General features: G+C 41.4%; 1 protein-coding gene across 1 annotated transcript in view; it reads right to left on the reverse strand.

Annotated features, from left to right (window-relative positions):
- LOC137423760 (janus kinase and microtubule-interacting protein 3-like) overlaps nucleotides 1-18365 on the reverse strand; it is a 225009-nt gene that overhangs the window by 61456 nt on the left and 145188 nt on the right. Inside the window, exons 7-9 of the mRNA XM_068111243.2 lie at nucleotides 16745-16891; nucleotides 11166-11306; nucleotides 9373-9432 (exon numbers count right to left, since the gene is read on the reverse strand). Coding sequence (XP_067967344.2) covers nucleotides 9373-9432; nucleotides 11166-11306; nucleotides 16745-16891 — 348 coding nt within the window. The remainder of the gene's footprint in view (nucleotides 1-9372; nucleotides 9433-11165; nucleotides 11307-16744; nucleotides 16892-18365) is intronic.

Genomic DNA, 18365 nt, shown 5'->3' on the forward strand with positions numbered 1-18365 from the left:
GTCAGTCAAAATTTGTGAGCAAACCAATCTCGAATGGCCGGATGCAATCCTATTAGCATTAATGGCAATGAGATCGACCCCAAATAGAAGAACAGGACTATCTCCACATGAAATCCTGATGGGGAGACCAATGCGGGTACCATATTCACCCCCTCCCCCCTAACGATCAAGGAAATGGACATACACCGCATGGATGACATGATGTACACCTTCTGTATCGCATTGACAAAAACTGTGGAGTTGTTCCATTCCCAGGTGAAGGACGCTTTACCAGAACCTGTGGAGAATGAGTACCATTCTTTCAAACCTGGAGACCTGGTGTACATAAAGAACTTTAAGAGGAAAAGTGCTTTGCAACCGAGGTGGTCAGGACCACACCAAGTACTGCTCACCACACATACTGCCTTGAAATGCCAGGGCAAAACGAGCTGGATCCACGCTGCCCACTGCAAGAGAGCGAACGTGAGCGGAAATGGAGGTCCAGGCAACGACTAATCTATCTACACACATTTTCATGGTTGACGCTGATTTTTGCTTGTGCCATTGTTGTTTCATTTGTGGTAATTGCTGTGGAGATTGAAAAGGATGCTGCTAAACACCGCACTTCTTTCCAACACCTAGCTTGCTTACTCCCATTGCCTAGCAACAGTGATGCCCATCTCATCCATCCAATGCACAACCATACACCTGCAACTATACAACACGTACACCAACACCCACATTTACGCAATGTTGACATTCGCACTCACCTTTCTTCGACACATAGAAATTAAACACAATCACCTGTTAAAAATGACACACTTTTCCACACGAAGGGTTACATAGGATTCTTCGACAGAGGATTAGGATAAAACGGGAAGTAGAACCACATGGTCAACACCCACATCCGAACAATTTTCTCGGAATCAATACATATCTCGCTGTGTCATTAATGAAAGCTAAGAGCGTAAATAAGAGCAGGTGTTGGATCTGTATACGCATATCACACTCGTCTCAAAGTGCAATAAAACTCTCAGTGATCCCATTTAATGAGAGTGATTACCGTGGATGGACATGGGACACTAAACACAATGTTACAATACCAGAGGATGTCAAACCAACTGATTTTTCTGGTAGCTATACACCACACGATAAATACCAGATGAAGCCCCCATACTTCATTATTGAGGATCCTCCTAAAGGATTGTTCTGTTTAAGATGGCTAAATAGGAGCAACTATTATGTGGGAAGCTCCGTCTGTAAAACTTACATAGATATAAGAAAGAGGGAGAAAGAAAGGGAAAGGGTTAATGGGACTTTTCCTCAGATACCCACCAATAACACTTATTTTATTTGCGGTCATAAGGCCTACATTTTTTAAAAAAATTTCACTGTCCTCCTGATAATACTAATTGTGTTGTGCCTTATCAAATGTATTCCGGCACTAATCACCAAATGCTTCACGAAAATTACCCCCACACTTATGATGCAACGTGGGGAGACTTTCCGGGAATTGTGCAGGATGGATATACATTGAACTAATTGGATTTCCACTCTCCCCACAATTTAGAAAGGTGTTTTGTACCTGCAATAGAACAATGTGGACATGCTGCTGTTATGAATAATGAGAGTTGCCAGGTGTGGACTTAGTCTCGCCGTACCATGATGTATGTATATAAATAATGGATATATCCACGCGATGCGGGACTTGGACAAACAATTCCATGTTTTCTTATGGACCTTTAGTGATCCAGAAAATGGGTCTACTTTTGGGCCGAAACAAAAAGGAAATAGGATCATTCATAAAAGCAGATTTAAATTGAACAATTATCTCAATTAAATTGGATGCTTAATGATTGTCCTGGTGACAAAAAGGGCAGATATGTGGAAACAATTTTTAATTGAAGAAAAGAAATTGTTCAACCAGGAATTTAGTTGATTTTGAGTTGATTTAATTTTGAATTGTTAGAAAATGCCACAAGCTTGTCATATTTAAAATCCATTCGCTCGGAAAAGATAATGCAACCAGCCTGAAAGCTTACTATTAAACATCAAAAGGAAATAGCGCTGAGTGCTTGAAACAATGATTATGGAACTATACACGCATTTACATTCTGTATTGGATCATATAAAAATAATTGAATATAACCATTAGAATTAAGGACTTATATTCTTTATAATCTGAGGTTACATAATTATGTAGGCTGAAGGCAACAGTAGAAATTATATAATGCACAAGAGACAAAATAATGGCGTTTGATCTCAGAACAAAACCATCTCGACACGAGAACCTTCACCCTAGTGGTTGATTTGTACGGGAATTCCAGGGAAAGACAAAATAAATCAAGGTCGAGCATGATTTTAGGACAAGACTCCCACCCCCAACTGACGTGCCCTTCCATTCCTCATCTTTGCACCAATCCCTTCCATTCCTCATCTTTGAAAGCTTTGGCCTGTTCCCCCCTCTGGGCTGGTGCTCCTGCCTCACACCTTGCTCGGCTTCACGCTGTTGAGGCCAAAGCTTTCAGAATCATTGGAATCTCCTGCGATGTAGTCAACGCCGAGGGCCTTTCACTCACTCACCGCAGGCAGGTTGGTGGTCTTTCTGTCTTCTACCGACTCCTCTCCGGCCTTGCTCCCCCAGCTCTCTCTGTGCTCTGTCCCCCCAATATTCCTTCAGGTCGCACAAGATCTGCCTGCAACCCTCTTATGATTAAACTGCCAAAGTCTAGGCTCTCTGCTCACCTTCACTCTTTCATTCCCCTTTTCTCCCGCCTCTGGAACAAACTCCCCCACTCCCTTCAATCCCACTCCTCCCTCCAGGTCTTTAAAACAGCTGTTCACCACCATCTCTTATCTTCCCCCATCGAAAACCTTGATCTTTTCTACCCCCAGTAATTCACCCCAGAGTCCTTGCAGTGTTCATATGTTTTAATCCTCTCCCACCTCCCCCCAAGTCCTCCCGATGTCCCTGCTCTCAAATGTTGTGTTTGTGTCCTTCCCCTTCTTCCCCCTCTCTTTTGTGTCCTCCCCCCTCTCTCCCCATCTTGTCTGCCGCTCCCCTTGTTTTTTGTGTTTTGTGTGTCGGTTTGTCTTTTTGTGTGATTAATGTTTGCTCTTTCACGAGCCTCGATCTTGTATACAAAAAAAAAAAAAAAAAAATCCCTACCATTCAATCCGATACGGACCTGACGAATATTCTCACCATGAAATACATAAGTGCCTCTTGTTCCACATCCCTCTCCATTGTGTTTGAGTTCTATAAAACCTGAAACTCAAGCACATTTCTTTGGAGATTTTGGAAATTAATCTTTCGTGTTCGTTATTGTGATTTGGTATTTTCTGACGATTTACTGCTGGTTTTCTTTGTACTTGCGTTGATTTCTGAGCTCCCAAATTGAATACCTCGACCCAACCTCTGGAGTGGACACTGATTTTTGTCCAATATTCCTCATTCCTTTTGTCCAATTCTGAATAATAATAATAATAATAATAATAATAATAACGAGAACAATAACAATAATTTGGGTGTTGGCCTAATGGTTCAGGCGGCAGGCTTGGGATCATAATGTCCTGAGTTCAAATCCCGTGGAATTAACGCCAGGTGGGGTTGACTCAGCCTGTACCAGATAACTGGTTATCGAGAGGCATTGCATCAGTGGCAGACACGCCCCCAGAAAAATGATGCAACCAGCAGCCGGGTGGCTGCACACGAACAACCCACCAAGGAGTTGTGGTTGCATATTCTTTTTTCCATTACAAATGACCTTGTATAGTTTTATTTAAATCATTTAGCTTACTTAACCGCTTAGATGACGGTATCTCACGAGATTGTGGCTTAAACGTGCTTTTTATTCACTTTTAACATTGTTGTTAATGAACGGGAACAGGAACAACGCAGGCATGTTTTAATCATTCAGGCATTTGCCTTCATGTTCCTGTCGTTTTCAATTTTCATTTGTGCCTAATTCAATTCACATGTTCCATGCTCATGTGAAAAGTATGTGATGCCAGTGGATGAACAATTTCCATGTTTCATGTGGACAATAAAAAATAATGAAATAAAATGTTGGGCCGAATGGCATCCTCCTGTACCAAAGTTCCTTTTATATCCTGAGATATTGTTAAGAATGAGAAGAAAGGGGAAGGGGAGCACAGAGAGTTAGGGTGAGGGGGTGGCAGAGTGTTGGGAGAGGGAGGTTGAGGCGTTGTGGGAGGGTGGGGGTCTGGGTTGAGGACTTGGGGTTGGGCGGGATTTTATATGGTGTGTTTATTGGAAGGGACTGTATATGGATTTTAAAAGTCACTGTAGTACTGCAAAACTGACCGTTTTGCCACATTCAAGAAAACTTTCTTAAATTAAACCATTGGAGTCTCAAAACTCTATTCCCATAAGGTTTCAGGTGTATGTCTGAACCTTTAACTTTTTAGTCTTGGTAACCACCACCAGATCACTTAATATACTCTTGGTACTTATTTATTGAGTAACATAGGAATGGAACTTTTTTATTAGCCAAACGCGGCTTACATTTTTAAAATTAGAATGGATTCGTACTTATCAGATCAGAATGGAACATTCTTTGAAAACAAGCATTAACTTCATTTCAAAAGAAGCTGCTTATCATGGAGCAGCATTTAAAAAGTCAATGAAAAGGGAAATTATTTCGAGGATTAATAAGATAATATATTATTTGCACCACCTTGTGTTGCGTAAAACTCCAATTACATATCATTGTTTTAATTCCGTCGAATTTATTTGTATTTTCCACTCCCCAAAAAAAAATCAACAACGCACAAAAACTAACAACAATCGCAGCGAAATGGGATCACAAACTATCCACGAAAATTTATCTTGTTACTTCCACGACCAAAGGTGAGTGAAGATTATGTTTTCTTCCCTGTCTGTCTGTTTGTCTGTCGGTCTGTGTATAAGATATTTCAAAAAGTTGTGTGTGACAAAAAGTGTGTGACAAGGAAGAATTGATTCAATTTGAATGAAGATCAGAATCCGTTTCCGGATACGAGATTTTGTTTTGGTGATTCCTCACGTCAAACACCACATAACGAACACCATGGAGAGGCAAAACCTATATAGAGCATGATATTTCAAAAAGTTATGGACTAGTTATGATAAAACTTGGTGGACGAGTTGGTTAGGTGACAAGAACAAGCGATTAGGTTTTGGTTCATGTCGGAATCCAAATCCGGCCTATCAGTGGAATACAAAACGTAAAATGTTCAGCCTGGTGGAGGTATGTGCTCTACCGAGTGCCATTCTAGTTGTAGATAGATTCTTTGTAAAGTTTACTTTCAGGTTTACACAAGGCAGGCAACAAACACCAAATACCGAACACCATGGAGATTCAAACACCAAATACCGAACACCATGGAGATTCAAACACCAAATACCGAACACCATGGAGATTCAAACACCAAATACCGAACACCATGGAGATTCAAATACCAAATACCGAACACCATGGAGATTCAAACACCAAATACCGAACACCATGGAGATTCAAACACCAAATACCGAACACCATGGAGATTCAAACACCAAATACCGAACACCATGGAGATTCAAACACCAAATACCGAACACCATGGAGATTCAAACACCAAATAACGAAGACCATGGAGATTCAAACACCAAATACCGAACACCATGGAGATTCAAACACCAAATACCGAACACCATGGAGATTCAAACACCAAATACCGAACACCATGGAGATTCAAACACCAAATACCGAACACCATGGAGATTCAAACACCAAATACCGAACACCATGGAGATTCAAACACCAAATACCGAACACCAAGGAGGATCAAACACCAAATACCGAACACCATGGAGATTCAAACACCAAATACCGAACACCAAGAAGGATCAAACACCAAGTACCGAACACCATGGAGGTTCAAACACCAAATACCGAACACCATGGAGATTCAAACACCAAACACCGAACACCATGGAGATTCAAACACCAAACACCGAACACCATGGAGGTTCAAACACCAAACACCGAACACCATGGAGGTTCAAACACCAAATACCGAACACCAAGGAGGGTTCAAACACCAAATACCGAACCTCATGGAGATTCAAACACCAAACACCGAACACCATGGAGGTTCAAACACCAAATACCGAACACCAAGAAGGATCAAACACCAAGTACCGAACACCATGGCGGTTCAAACACCAAATACCGAACACCATGGAGATTCAAACACCAAACACCGAACACCATGGAGATTCAAACACCAAACACCGAACACCATGGAGGTTCAAACACCAAATACCGAACACCAAGGAGAAACAAACACCAAATACCGAACACCATGGAGATTGAAACACCAAACACCGAACACCATGGAGATTCAAACACCAAATACCGAACACCATGGAGATTCAAACACCAAATACCGAACACCATGGAGGTTCAAACACCAAATACCGAACACGAAGGAGGATCAAACACCAAATACCGAACACCATGAAGGTTCAAACACCAAATACCGAACACCATGGAGATTCAAACACCAAATACCGAACACCATGGAGATTCAAACACCAAATACTGAACACCAAGGAGGATAAAACACCAAATACCGAACACCATGGAGATTCAAACACCAAATACCGAACACCATGGAGATTCAAACACCAAATACCGAACACCAAGGAGGATCAAACACCAAATACCGAACACCATGGAGATTCAAACACCAAATACCAAACACCAAGGAGGATCAAACACCAAATACCGAACACCAAGGAGGGTTCAAACACCAAATACCGAACCTCATGGAGATTCAAACACCAAATACCGAACACCATGGAGATTCAAACACCAAATACCGAACACCATGGAGATTCAAACACCAAATACCGAACACCATGGAGATTCAAACACCAAATACCAAACACCAAGGAGGATCAAACACCAAATACCGAACACCAAGGAGGGTTCAAACACCAAATACCGAACCTCATGGAGATTCAAACACTAAATACCGAACACCATGGAGATTCAAACACCAAATACCGAACACCATGGAGATTCAAACACCAAATACCGAACACCATGGAGATTCAAACACCAAATACCGAACACCATGGAGATTCAAACACCAAATACCGAACACCAAGGAGGATCAAACACCAAATACCGAACACCATGGAGATTCAAACACCAAATACCGAACACCAAGAAGGATCAAACACCAAATACCGAACACCATGGAGGTTCAAACACCAAATACCGAACACCATGGAGATTCAAACACCAAACACCGAACACCATGGAGATTCAAACACCAAACACCGAACACCATGGAGGTTCAAACACCAAATACCAAACACCATGGAGGTTCAAACACCAAACACCGAACACCATGGAGGTTCAAACACCAAATACCGAACACCAAGGAGAAACAAACACCAAATACCGAACACCATGGAGATTGAAACACCAAACACCGAACACCATGGAGATTCAAACACCATATACCGAACACCATGGAGATTCAAACACCAAATACCGAACATCAAGGAGATTTAAACACCAAATACCAAACACCATGGAGATTCAAACACCAAATACCGAACAATATGGAGATTCAAACACCAAATACCGAACACCATGGAGGTTCAAACACCAAATACCGAACACCATGGAGATTCAAACACCAAATACCGAACATTAAGGAGATTCAAACACCAAATACCGAACACCAAGGAGATTCAAACACCAAATACCGAACACCATTGAGATTCAAACACCAAATACCGAACACCAAGGAGGGTTCAAACACCAAATACCGAACACCATGGAGATTCAAACACCAAATATCGAACACCATGGAAGTTTAAACACCAAATACCGAACACCAAGGAGGATCAAACACCAAATACCGAACACCAAGGAGAAACAAACACCAAATACCGAACACCATGGAGGAAGAAACACCAAATACCGAACACCATGGAGATTCAAACACCAAATACCGAACACCATGGAGGTTCAAACACCAAATACCGAACACTAAGGAGGATCAAACACCATGAAGGTTCAAATACCGAACTCCATGGAGGTTCAAGCACCAAATACCGAACACGATGAAGGTTCAAACACCAAATACCGAACACCATGGAGATTCAAACACCAAATACCGAACACTAAGGAGGATCAAACACCAAATACCGAACACCATGAAGGTTCAAATACCGAACTCCATGGAGGTTCAAACACCAAATATCGAACACCAAGGAGGAACAAACACCAAATACCGAACACCATGGAGATTCAAACACCAAATACCGAACACCATGGAGGTTCAAACACCAAATACCGAACACCATGAAGGTTCAAACACCAAATACCGAACACCATGGAGGTTCAAACACCAAACACCGAACACCAAGGAGGGTTCAAACACCAAAAACAGAACACCAAGGAGGGTTCAAACACCAAAAACAGAACATCAAGGAGGGTTCAAACACCAAACACCATGGAGGTTCAAACACCAAATACCGAACACCATGGAGGTTCGCGAACCATTCCTTTCAGATTACCAGTTGACTGCATCTTATCAACCCCCATTTCATGTCACTCCTGCAATTTGGCTCATTTTCCGATGTTGTTTTATCCGGGCAAACATTATGGGTGTTCAAGTTTCAGCACAAATCGGGCAATCTAGTGTTTGTATGTATGTATGTATGTATGTATGTATGTATAAAGGTATGTATGCATTTATGTATGTATGTCTGTATGTCCACTCTTCACCCATTGGTTGGATAGCTGACCTAACTCCACCCACAAATGTAACCCGAAATACTTAACCTAAAGTACCCAGAGGACACAAAAGACCGTCCCCCCTCCCCCTCCTCCTCCACCGAACACCCAGAGGACCTACAAGACTGCAAAGACCCAGAGGACCCAAAAGAGCCCAAAGACTAAGAGGACCCAATGGACCCAGAGGAACTAAAAGACCCCAAAGACTAAAAAGACTGAAAAGACCCCGAAGACCCAATATACCCCAAATATCCAAACGACCCCATAGATCTAAAAGACCCCGAAGACCTGAAAGACTGAAAAGACCTAATGGACCCCAAAGACCCAAAATACCCAAAATACCATGAAGACCCTAAAGACCCCGAAAACTTAAAAGATCCCAAAGACTGAAAATATTCCAAACACCCTTAACAACCCTGAAGACCCAAAATACCCCGAAGACCCTTAAAGACCCAAGAGAACCAAAATACCCTGCAGACCCAAAAGACCCCAAAGATCCTTAAAGACCCAAAAGACCCAGAAAGACCCCAAATACTCAAGAGAACCAAAAGAGAACCAATTTCTCTTTCCGATTCACAATAAATCTTACCCGTACTGCCCGGAAGTCTTTTCGTAAAGGCTTCATTATCCGAAGAAGCTTCTCCCGTTCCTGAAAAAGAAGCCCATAAACATTTCAAATACTGTACAATCAAAAGACTCAAGAAAAGAGTATAGGATGCAAAACTAGCCGGTGGGTGAAACATCTAGCCACATGTTTAGGATTTTTTGTTAAATCAAGGGATATAAGAGCAGATATAGTAAATAGAACGGCACTCAGTAGAGAGCATACCTCCACCTGGTGAACAGTTTACGTTTTGTAGCCAACTGATAGGTCGGACCTGGATTCGGATCTGAACCAAAATCTAATCGGCTTGTTCTTGTCACCTTCCCAACTCATCCACCAAGTTTATTCATAACTCGTCCATAACTTTTTTTAAATATCATGTTATATATCGCTTTTCACCCGATTTCTCAATGGTGAAGAACCACTTAATTAAATATTTATTGTAGCCGAATCCACATTCAGATCTTCACCAAAATCTAAACGATTACTCCTTTTCACACACACAACCTCTCCACAAAATTTCGTCCAAGTCCGTCTACAACTTTTTGAGATATTCTGCTAGATATCATTTGGGCCATATCACTCAATGGTGAAGAATCACTTAAAAATTCTACGAGCCGGATCCGGATCTGGATCTTCGCGAAAATTGAATCGATTCTTCCTCGTCATACACACAACCTGTCCAACAAGTTTGTCTAAATCCATCCATACCTTTTCGACATATCCTGCTATATGTTGGTTTTAGCCCTATCTCCCAATGGTGAAGAATCACTTAAAAAATTAAATAATTCTATTATCCGAATCCATATTCAGATCTTCACAAAAATCGAATGTATTTGTCCTTGTCAGACACCCAACCTTTCCACCAAGTTTCATCCAAATCCGTCCACAAATTTTTGGAATATCCTTCTATGTATCGTTTGTGGCCCTATCTCCCAATGGCGAAGATTCACTTTAAAAATTCTAGTAGCCGGATCCGAATCCGAATCTTCACCAAAATCGAATAATTTTGTCGTTGTACGCTACATCTTGTACGCTACACCAAAATCTAATAATACGCTACATCTCTGCCAAATTTCGTCCGAATCCGTCTACAACTTTTTGAGATATCTTGTTTACAAACGGACAAACAGGGGTGAAAACATAACCTCCATCCACCTTTGGTGGCAGAGGTACAAAGGCTGGGTGGGGGGTGGATGAGGTGAGGGAGTTAACGTTGTACTTTTTCGCTACATCGTTATCTTTTTAGCTTAAACAGAGATTAATTTAAACACTCTAACACATATTTTGACAGTAAAAAATTGAAATGAAATAATTTTATTAAAGTGCAGGGTGGCCAAAATGTCTTGTCACCCCTTGTAAATATTGTGACAATGCCTTTGATCATATTAGCTGACAACAGTTTTGTAGTACAGTACTTCATTTTATCATATTAGTTCTACAGGTTATACCACAAACATTTGCAGTATTGTTTTACTTTATTACACATTTTACAGCACATGACACAAGCCTTAAGTGTCCATTGCAGCTGTTTGTGCTCCATCATTGTCATTACAGAGAATACGTTTGCGACATGTTCTGTGGGACATTTTCCGGAGCATTTTCTGGGGGATATCATTAAAAGCAAGTCTCACGTGATGTTTAAGGTCATCAGTGGTTTTGTAGCACTGCTATGTAATATTCTCAATTTTTATAAGGGGTGACAAGACATTACACATATATATGTATATGTATATTATATATATATACACAGACCCAGGATTGGTTCGTTGGCCTACCCGGTTGAGGTCCTCAATTATATTTTGTTGCTCCACCACTTGCAGTCGAAGAAAATCAATCTCCTGCTGTTCGTGAGATCGGTCCAGGTCATTCAGTGAGCTCGGCCTTCTGATGGCTTCTCGAGCAGCAATGCGCTGTTTCTGTTAACGTGAAAAGTTTTCCACATCGAGAAAACAGAATTATGCAATCCTGACCTCAGGTTATTTGTTGGTGTAAATATTTTACAATGCTGCAGATGTTATGGCACATGATTCACAATTTTGTAGATTTTCTGTCAAGATTGCTGAGTTTATGTTGCACAATAAGTTAGGCAGTTAAATAAAAGTCAAAAGGTTATTTCCCTCCATCATGAAACAATGGTCCTGGCACCAGGAAATCTCTGCACAGACGAGATATTTTATATTTATTGAATGTCCATGGAGCTTGTACATACATCACATGCAAGACAAGACAAAGACATTAGTTGACGTCAACGTGAATTACAAGGACATGAGAAGACAAGTGTCCGTCGGAAAGTGTCCGTAAATGCTGATTTACGTAAAAAATCTTAAACGCAAATGTAAAAAACAAAACCAAAAAAAAAACCTCAATTGATATCTAGCATTTGAAAATTGTAATTTCTCGAAATGCAAACTATGAAATAAACATGACAATAATGAAAAAAAGAAAAAGCATCCGTATGTGAAAATTTACGTTAAAAACCAGAAGCACATCCGAAAAACCCCCCAAAAAACCCTCAATCAATATTCAGCATTTGAAAATTGTAATTTCTATAACTGCAAACTGTGAAATAAAAATCTCAATGAAAATTTACGGAAAACCTGAAAATGTGTCCGTAAGATACATAAGTAAATAAATAAACCGAGATTGATATCCAGCAGCAGGTCGTTGATGCTTGCCTATAATCACAAAGCTTTTATTAATTATGTACCTAGGTATAAAGCACATGACGTTATTGCTTACACAACTTGTAAGCATACCCCACTAGTGTGTATACATATCCGCTTGTAAATATTCCCCTATTTCCTCAATACTTCCCAACTATCCCCAATCCCCCATTCCCTAGTCCCATTTTCTGTAAACAACACTCTGTAGACCCGACCTCCCCCTATTTCCCCCATGAAATGTCGTGCCCAGGTTCACCGCATCTCATGTAAGACAACTATAGGACATCATGCTAGTTATTCTTAGTCTATGTCAGTTAAGGACTCGTTTCCATTAATTCTGACCCTTCGTTGCACCAGAATGTGATTGTATGGCACCGTTAGGAAATTTAGGACCTCTTAATACCTCCCCACAGCTCATCCTCACAGTTCAACAACAACAACGACAACGAGCGCAGGGAGTGTGCGTCCTCACTCCGGCTTGGTTGGTAGGGGGTGTTGGGAGGGCACCAGGCCTTCCCAACGAGCCGCCATCGAACATGTGCTCGACGGGGTTACCAAATAGGGGCTCCCTGTCAGCTCCTCGTCAAGGGCGGAGCCCGGTAACCCCCGCACCCAATGGAAGCGGCGGACCGGCCCCAGTGGGGCGGAGCCAACCAGCCGAGGGCGTGCCACTCCCCGCTGAGCATGCGCAGGGAGAGGGGGGTGACGTCAGATGCGCGCTGAGCTTGAAGCAAGAAAGACGTCCCCTCCGAGCGCTGTGAGGCCTCCCCGCATCTTCTGGACCGTGCTTTATCCTGTCCCCGAGCCAAGGTGCACCTTGTGCTATCGACCTACCTGTCCCTTCCTGTCATCAATCCCTGTGTAAGTCTGCTTTGTTCCGTTTGTCTGTGGTCTGTCTGGGATGAGATAAGACGGTAATTAAGTGCCCATCTCTTCTGTGTCTTTACCTCACTGCCTTGTAATCTACCCCTTTTCTCCACCACTGTAATTATACCCTCCTCCGGAGGTCTTGAGAACTGTACCCCTTGCGTCGTTTCCTCTTTCCCAGTCGTCGTGTCCTTTCTATCATTGATTTGGCATAGCGTGATTTGGTCAACGTCTGGGTGAATCGGGTGAGTTGGGGAAGAATCGGGGGAACTGTTAGGTCGCGGCAATACCACCGCTCGGTAAATAACATCTAAACCGCATCCGTAACAATATATATATATATATATATATATATATATATATATATATATATATATATATATATATATACATATATGTGTGACTGCCTCTGACAAAAGCAGACACATGGGGGCAAAAATCAAAATTGAGATTTTGACATCTGATGCCCCATGCTTTTGACTTTCATTTGATATATACATTATGTTAATTGGATAAAAATTAACGAAGTTATGGTATTTTAATGACAATTTTATTTTCGTTTAAACAATGGAGATGATTAGGTTCAAAGTTCACAACAGAGTTCACACGCACAAAGAATGTGCACACAGAGAGCTTTTCATTCACACCAAACAAGTATGTCAGGGATCTCCTTCGAATTACGTTGTATGGCTCGTACTAACACATCGAAATTTCATGATCTTCCTGACTTTCTGAGCACATTTTGAGAATTATTTTAGATTCTTTGTCGAATTTCACAACTTTTCTGTTGTTCCTTGGGAAAATGTTTTGGTGCATAATAATTGAGAGAATTTACTCTTTCTATCCATATAAAATTCTCAATTTGGTCCCTGTGGTCATATTTTGACTCTCTTTGGCTTTTTCTCGCGAAGATAAATGACCCCAAGTGTCTGCTTTTGCCAGAGCCAGTCATATGTTTATATATACTGTATATATATATATATATATATATATATATATATATATATATATATATATATATATATATATACATACAGTATATATAAACACTACCGGTCAAAAGTTTTAGAACACCTCAATTTTTCCAGTTTTTATTGAAATTTACGCAGTTTAATGTCTCAATGTACTCTGAAATTAAGCATAGAACAAATAAACAATTGGAGATAAAAAAAAAGAAATCATAGAATCATTTTGATTAACAAAATTTAATTTAAATTTTTGACTCAGCAAAGTAGCCACCTTTTGCAGATATAACCGCCGAACACACTCGTGGCATTCTTTCTACAATGGAAATCAAATATTGTTCGGGAAATTCTTCCCAACACTGTTGCAGAAGTTCCCACAAATGTGTTGCACTTGTAGGTTGCTTTGCTTTCACCCTTCTGTCCAGTTCATCCCAAACCAGCTCGATGGGGTTTAAGTCTGGAGACTGTGCTGGCTATTCCATGATTTGAAGCCTACCATCTTGTTCCTTTCCTCGAAGGTAGTTTTGACATAGCCTGGAAGTGTTTTTAGCATCATTATCTTGCTGTAGGATGAACCCATGAACAACTAGGCGTATACCAGAGGGTATTGCATGGTGCTGCAAAATGCTGTGGTAGCCCTTTTGGTTCAGGGTGCCAGTCACTCTGTGCAAGTCGCCGACTCTGGATCCAGCAAAAGAGCCCCAGACCATCACGCTTCATCCTCCATGTTAAACAGTTGGTGTCACACACTGAGAAACCATCCTTTCGCCTGCTTTACGGCGTACAAAAACCCTGCGTGATGAACCAAAGATTTAAAATTTTGATTCATCGGTCCATAAGACCTTCTTCCAGTCTTCAGTAGTCCACTGACGGTGCTTCATGGCCCAGGCAAGCCTCTTTTTCTTATTTTGCCATCTTAGCAATGGCTTTCTGCCACTCGACCTGTCGAACCTGCAGCTCGAAGTCTTCTCATCACAGTTGAAACTGAGACTTGCTTACTTCAACCAGTGTTAAGCTGTGCTTGAAGCTGTTGTCCTGTGAGCCGCCTATCACGCAATCTGTTGACTTACAGAAACTTGTCTTCTGATTCTGTTGTGGTTTTGGGTCTGCCAGACCTCTTCATGTCAGAGTTTCCTCCAGTTTCCAAGTGCCTTTTGATGGTGTAGGAAACTGCACTCACTGACACCTTGGCTTTATTTGCAATTGCTCTAAAGGAAAGACCGACACTTTTAAGGGTTATAATGGTCTGTCTGTCTTCCTTTGTTAATTGCCTTTTTCTCGCCATTATGATGGCAACATTAAACTGCGTAAATTTCAATAAAAACTGCAAAAATTGAGGTGTTCTAAAACTTTTGACCATTCGTGTGTGTATATATATATATATATGTATGTATATAATCCGCGAATAGAGAAGACCAAACTACGAATGGCGAGGCAAAATCCGGGAATGGTGAGGAAAGTCCCAAAAATGTCTCCAATATTCCACGAAGGTCGATGAAAGTCCCGGAAATGGCGAGACAAAACCCACAAATGTCGATGAAAATCCCACGAATGTATGCCGCAGCATTGTTTCAATGGGGAAAAGGAGGATATGTTATAGGTTCTTGGCAGTTCCTCATTTATAGAGGACATTATTAAAGTTTAAAATGTTTTCGATCACAAATGGACATGAATACAGTTTCATAAAAAAATGCTTACAAAAAAAACAAAAAAAACGATAACACCAGGTACCATTTCCAATTTATTGAAGGAATGCGGGCATTGTCCGTCGCTGCGGGAGGGGTGAATACCATGGACATTTTTTGTGGGGGATGTTATGGATGATGCCGTATTGAGCTTATCTGCTAATTTTGATGATAAATTTAATGAAGCGTTTGCATTCTATAATTCGCGGGGTTGACATGTTTATGCAGCTGATGGAACATCCCCCTAAGCGTTTTTGTTGTGTAAGATCTCTGATGCTTTATCAAAAATTGCAAATTGTGATAGATTTAATGAGGCATTTGCATTCTATAATTCGCGGAGTTGACTTATTTACACATCTGGTGGGATATCTGATGAAGCTCGCTTATAGTGCGGCTAAAATTCGCACCCGCGAAAGCCATGAAAACGCAAATCACACAGCAGTGAATGTACTGTACTGTACTGTACTGTATAAGCAGGTCATGCTCACGGCTCGATGTTTTTTGCGTATGTCCAGCTGCTTTAAGCATGGCTGGTGAAAGATGGGTTTTTATTTTGTGCCCCTGAAATTGTGCCCCCTGAAATTATTTTTTTTGTGCCCCTGAAAAAACCACGACTTCGCGGAACACCGCCGTGAATAGGGGAAAAAACCCCTCGATTTCGCAGAACACAGCCGCGAATAGAAAAAAACCCCACAAATTTGCAGGACACTTTCGCGAATAGAGAAACATGTTGCCTTTTATCAACCGCGAATACGCGGAACCCACGAATAGCAGAACCGCGAAAAGCAGAGTCTGACTATGCATATATATATGTGTGTGTGTGTGTGTGTGTGTGTGTGTGTGTGTGTGTGTGTGTGTGTGTGTGTGTGTGTGTGTGTGTGTGTGTGTGTTATGCACCTAAGGTCCAAGCATCATGAGCCAGGTTCAGATAACAAAGCTGAACAGACCGACACAAATGGTAATGTTATTTCTTTTATATGTACATTCAAGCCACGGTAACATATTCTTCCCAGTGTTCTCCGGACACACATTGAGTGTTTCCTGATGTCAATTAAATATAATCATGATTTTGATTGTGTAACATTTTGAAAACAACCAAATTGACCGCCCTTGTCAATGGTCCACATGAGGGCGGAATGTTTATGAGCAGTTAGTAGAGAGTGACGGAGTTTACCATCTCGGTGTTTTCGCGGGTGAGAAATCGTAGCTTGTCATCTGCCCGCTGCAGACGTTTCTTGAATTCCTCGTTCTGTCGATTCAGGCGATGTGTGCGCTCCATGAGTGGTCGGCATTGGGCCTCAGTCTCACGTAGCCTACGGAGCTAACACACATGACACAAAATCCCTTATAATCCACATGTTTATTCATCAAGTGCATTAAGAAGTCAGAAATTTTGCTTTTCTGCAAACTTATAAATCTTTTTTAAATCTGAACTTTGCTTTATGTTTTCAGACGACTCCACATGGCTTGAGTATTTAACAAACAACATCATTTTCACCTCTTAGAAAACGAAGTATAGTTGGGATATGTACAACAACAACAACAACAACATGCATTTTAAAGGCCATTTTCCCTGCTAGAGCGGGGGTTAGCCTTGCGGTCCCCATGGCAATCTTCTCCATTTTGCCCTATTTTCTGCATCTCTCCTTGTTAACCCCCTTGCCCGCATTTCTTCTTCCACCATCTTTAGCCAAGTCTTTCTCGGTCTTCCCCGTCTTCTACTTCCTTCTACATTCATTTCCATCACTCTTCTCAACCAGTCACTTTCATCCTTCCTCAACACATGACCAAACCATCTCAACCTGTTTCTCTTCACAGCATCAATCACAGGCTCTATTCCCATCATCTTTCGCAATTCATCATTTGTCTTCCTCTCTCTCAACGATACTCCGCACATCCGTCGAACCATTCGCATTTCCACCCTTTCCAGCCTTCGTTGCTGCTCTACGTTCATTACCCATGTCTCGCTCCCATAAATCATAACACTTCTCACACATGCAGCATACACCTTTCCCTTCAGCTTCAACGGCACTCCCCTCCTCATCAGCACGCCACTCAGTTCCCGAAACTTCTTCCATGCACATCTCACTCTAGCAACCGTTGCCGAGTCTGATCCACCTTCTCCATTCAGCATGTCTATGTTTATATGGTATCATATATGATACCATATAAACTGGGATATGTACAGTATGTATACCATATAAAGTTGGGATATGTACACTGTACAGTATGTTTATATGGTATCAGGTGCCACATACATGTGGTGTGATGATATGTGATAATTATGATGACAAAACATACAATTACAATAGGTTATAGGTCAAAGGTTCAATAATAATGCAATTATGATTATTTATATAACCTAAATGAGATTATAAAAACTTTGACACATCATTCAGTGTGATGAATACATTTTACACATTTTGCTTAGAAAATGTTATTTATGAAGAGCTGGCGCTCCAGCACCACACTTGTCTGTCTCTCCCGATTATATGGAAATCTAACGCTCTCAGCATTATTGGAATCTCTCATGACGAGGCCTAGCCTGGTGTTGGCTTAGCGGTTAGGGTGCTGGCTTGGGATCCTAGGATCCTCGTTTCGAATCTTGGTCGATCGTTGAATTAACACCAGGGGTGTTGACTCAGCCTGTCATCCTTCTGATGTCGGCAAATGGAGTACCAGTTCACTGGTAATTCCCTGTGTGTCGCAAGAGGCGACTAACATGGTTGGCGGCAGGAAGGGCATCCGGCCATAAAACATTGCTTCAAAAAGGGGTCCACGGTGCCCAAAAAAGG

The sequence above is a fragment of the Myxine glutinosa genome, chromosome 3, assembly GCF_964187855.1.
Source record: "Myxine glutinosa chromosome 3, kmMyxGlut1.1, whole genome shotgun sequence".
Classification (NCBI taxonomy): Eukaryota; Metazoa; Chordata; class Myxini; order Myxiniformes; family Myxinidae; genus Myxine; species Myxine glutinosa.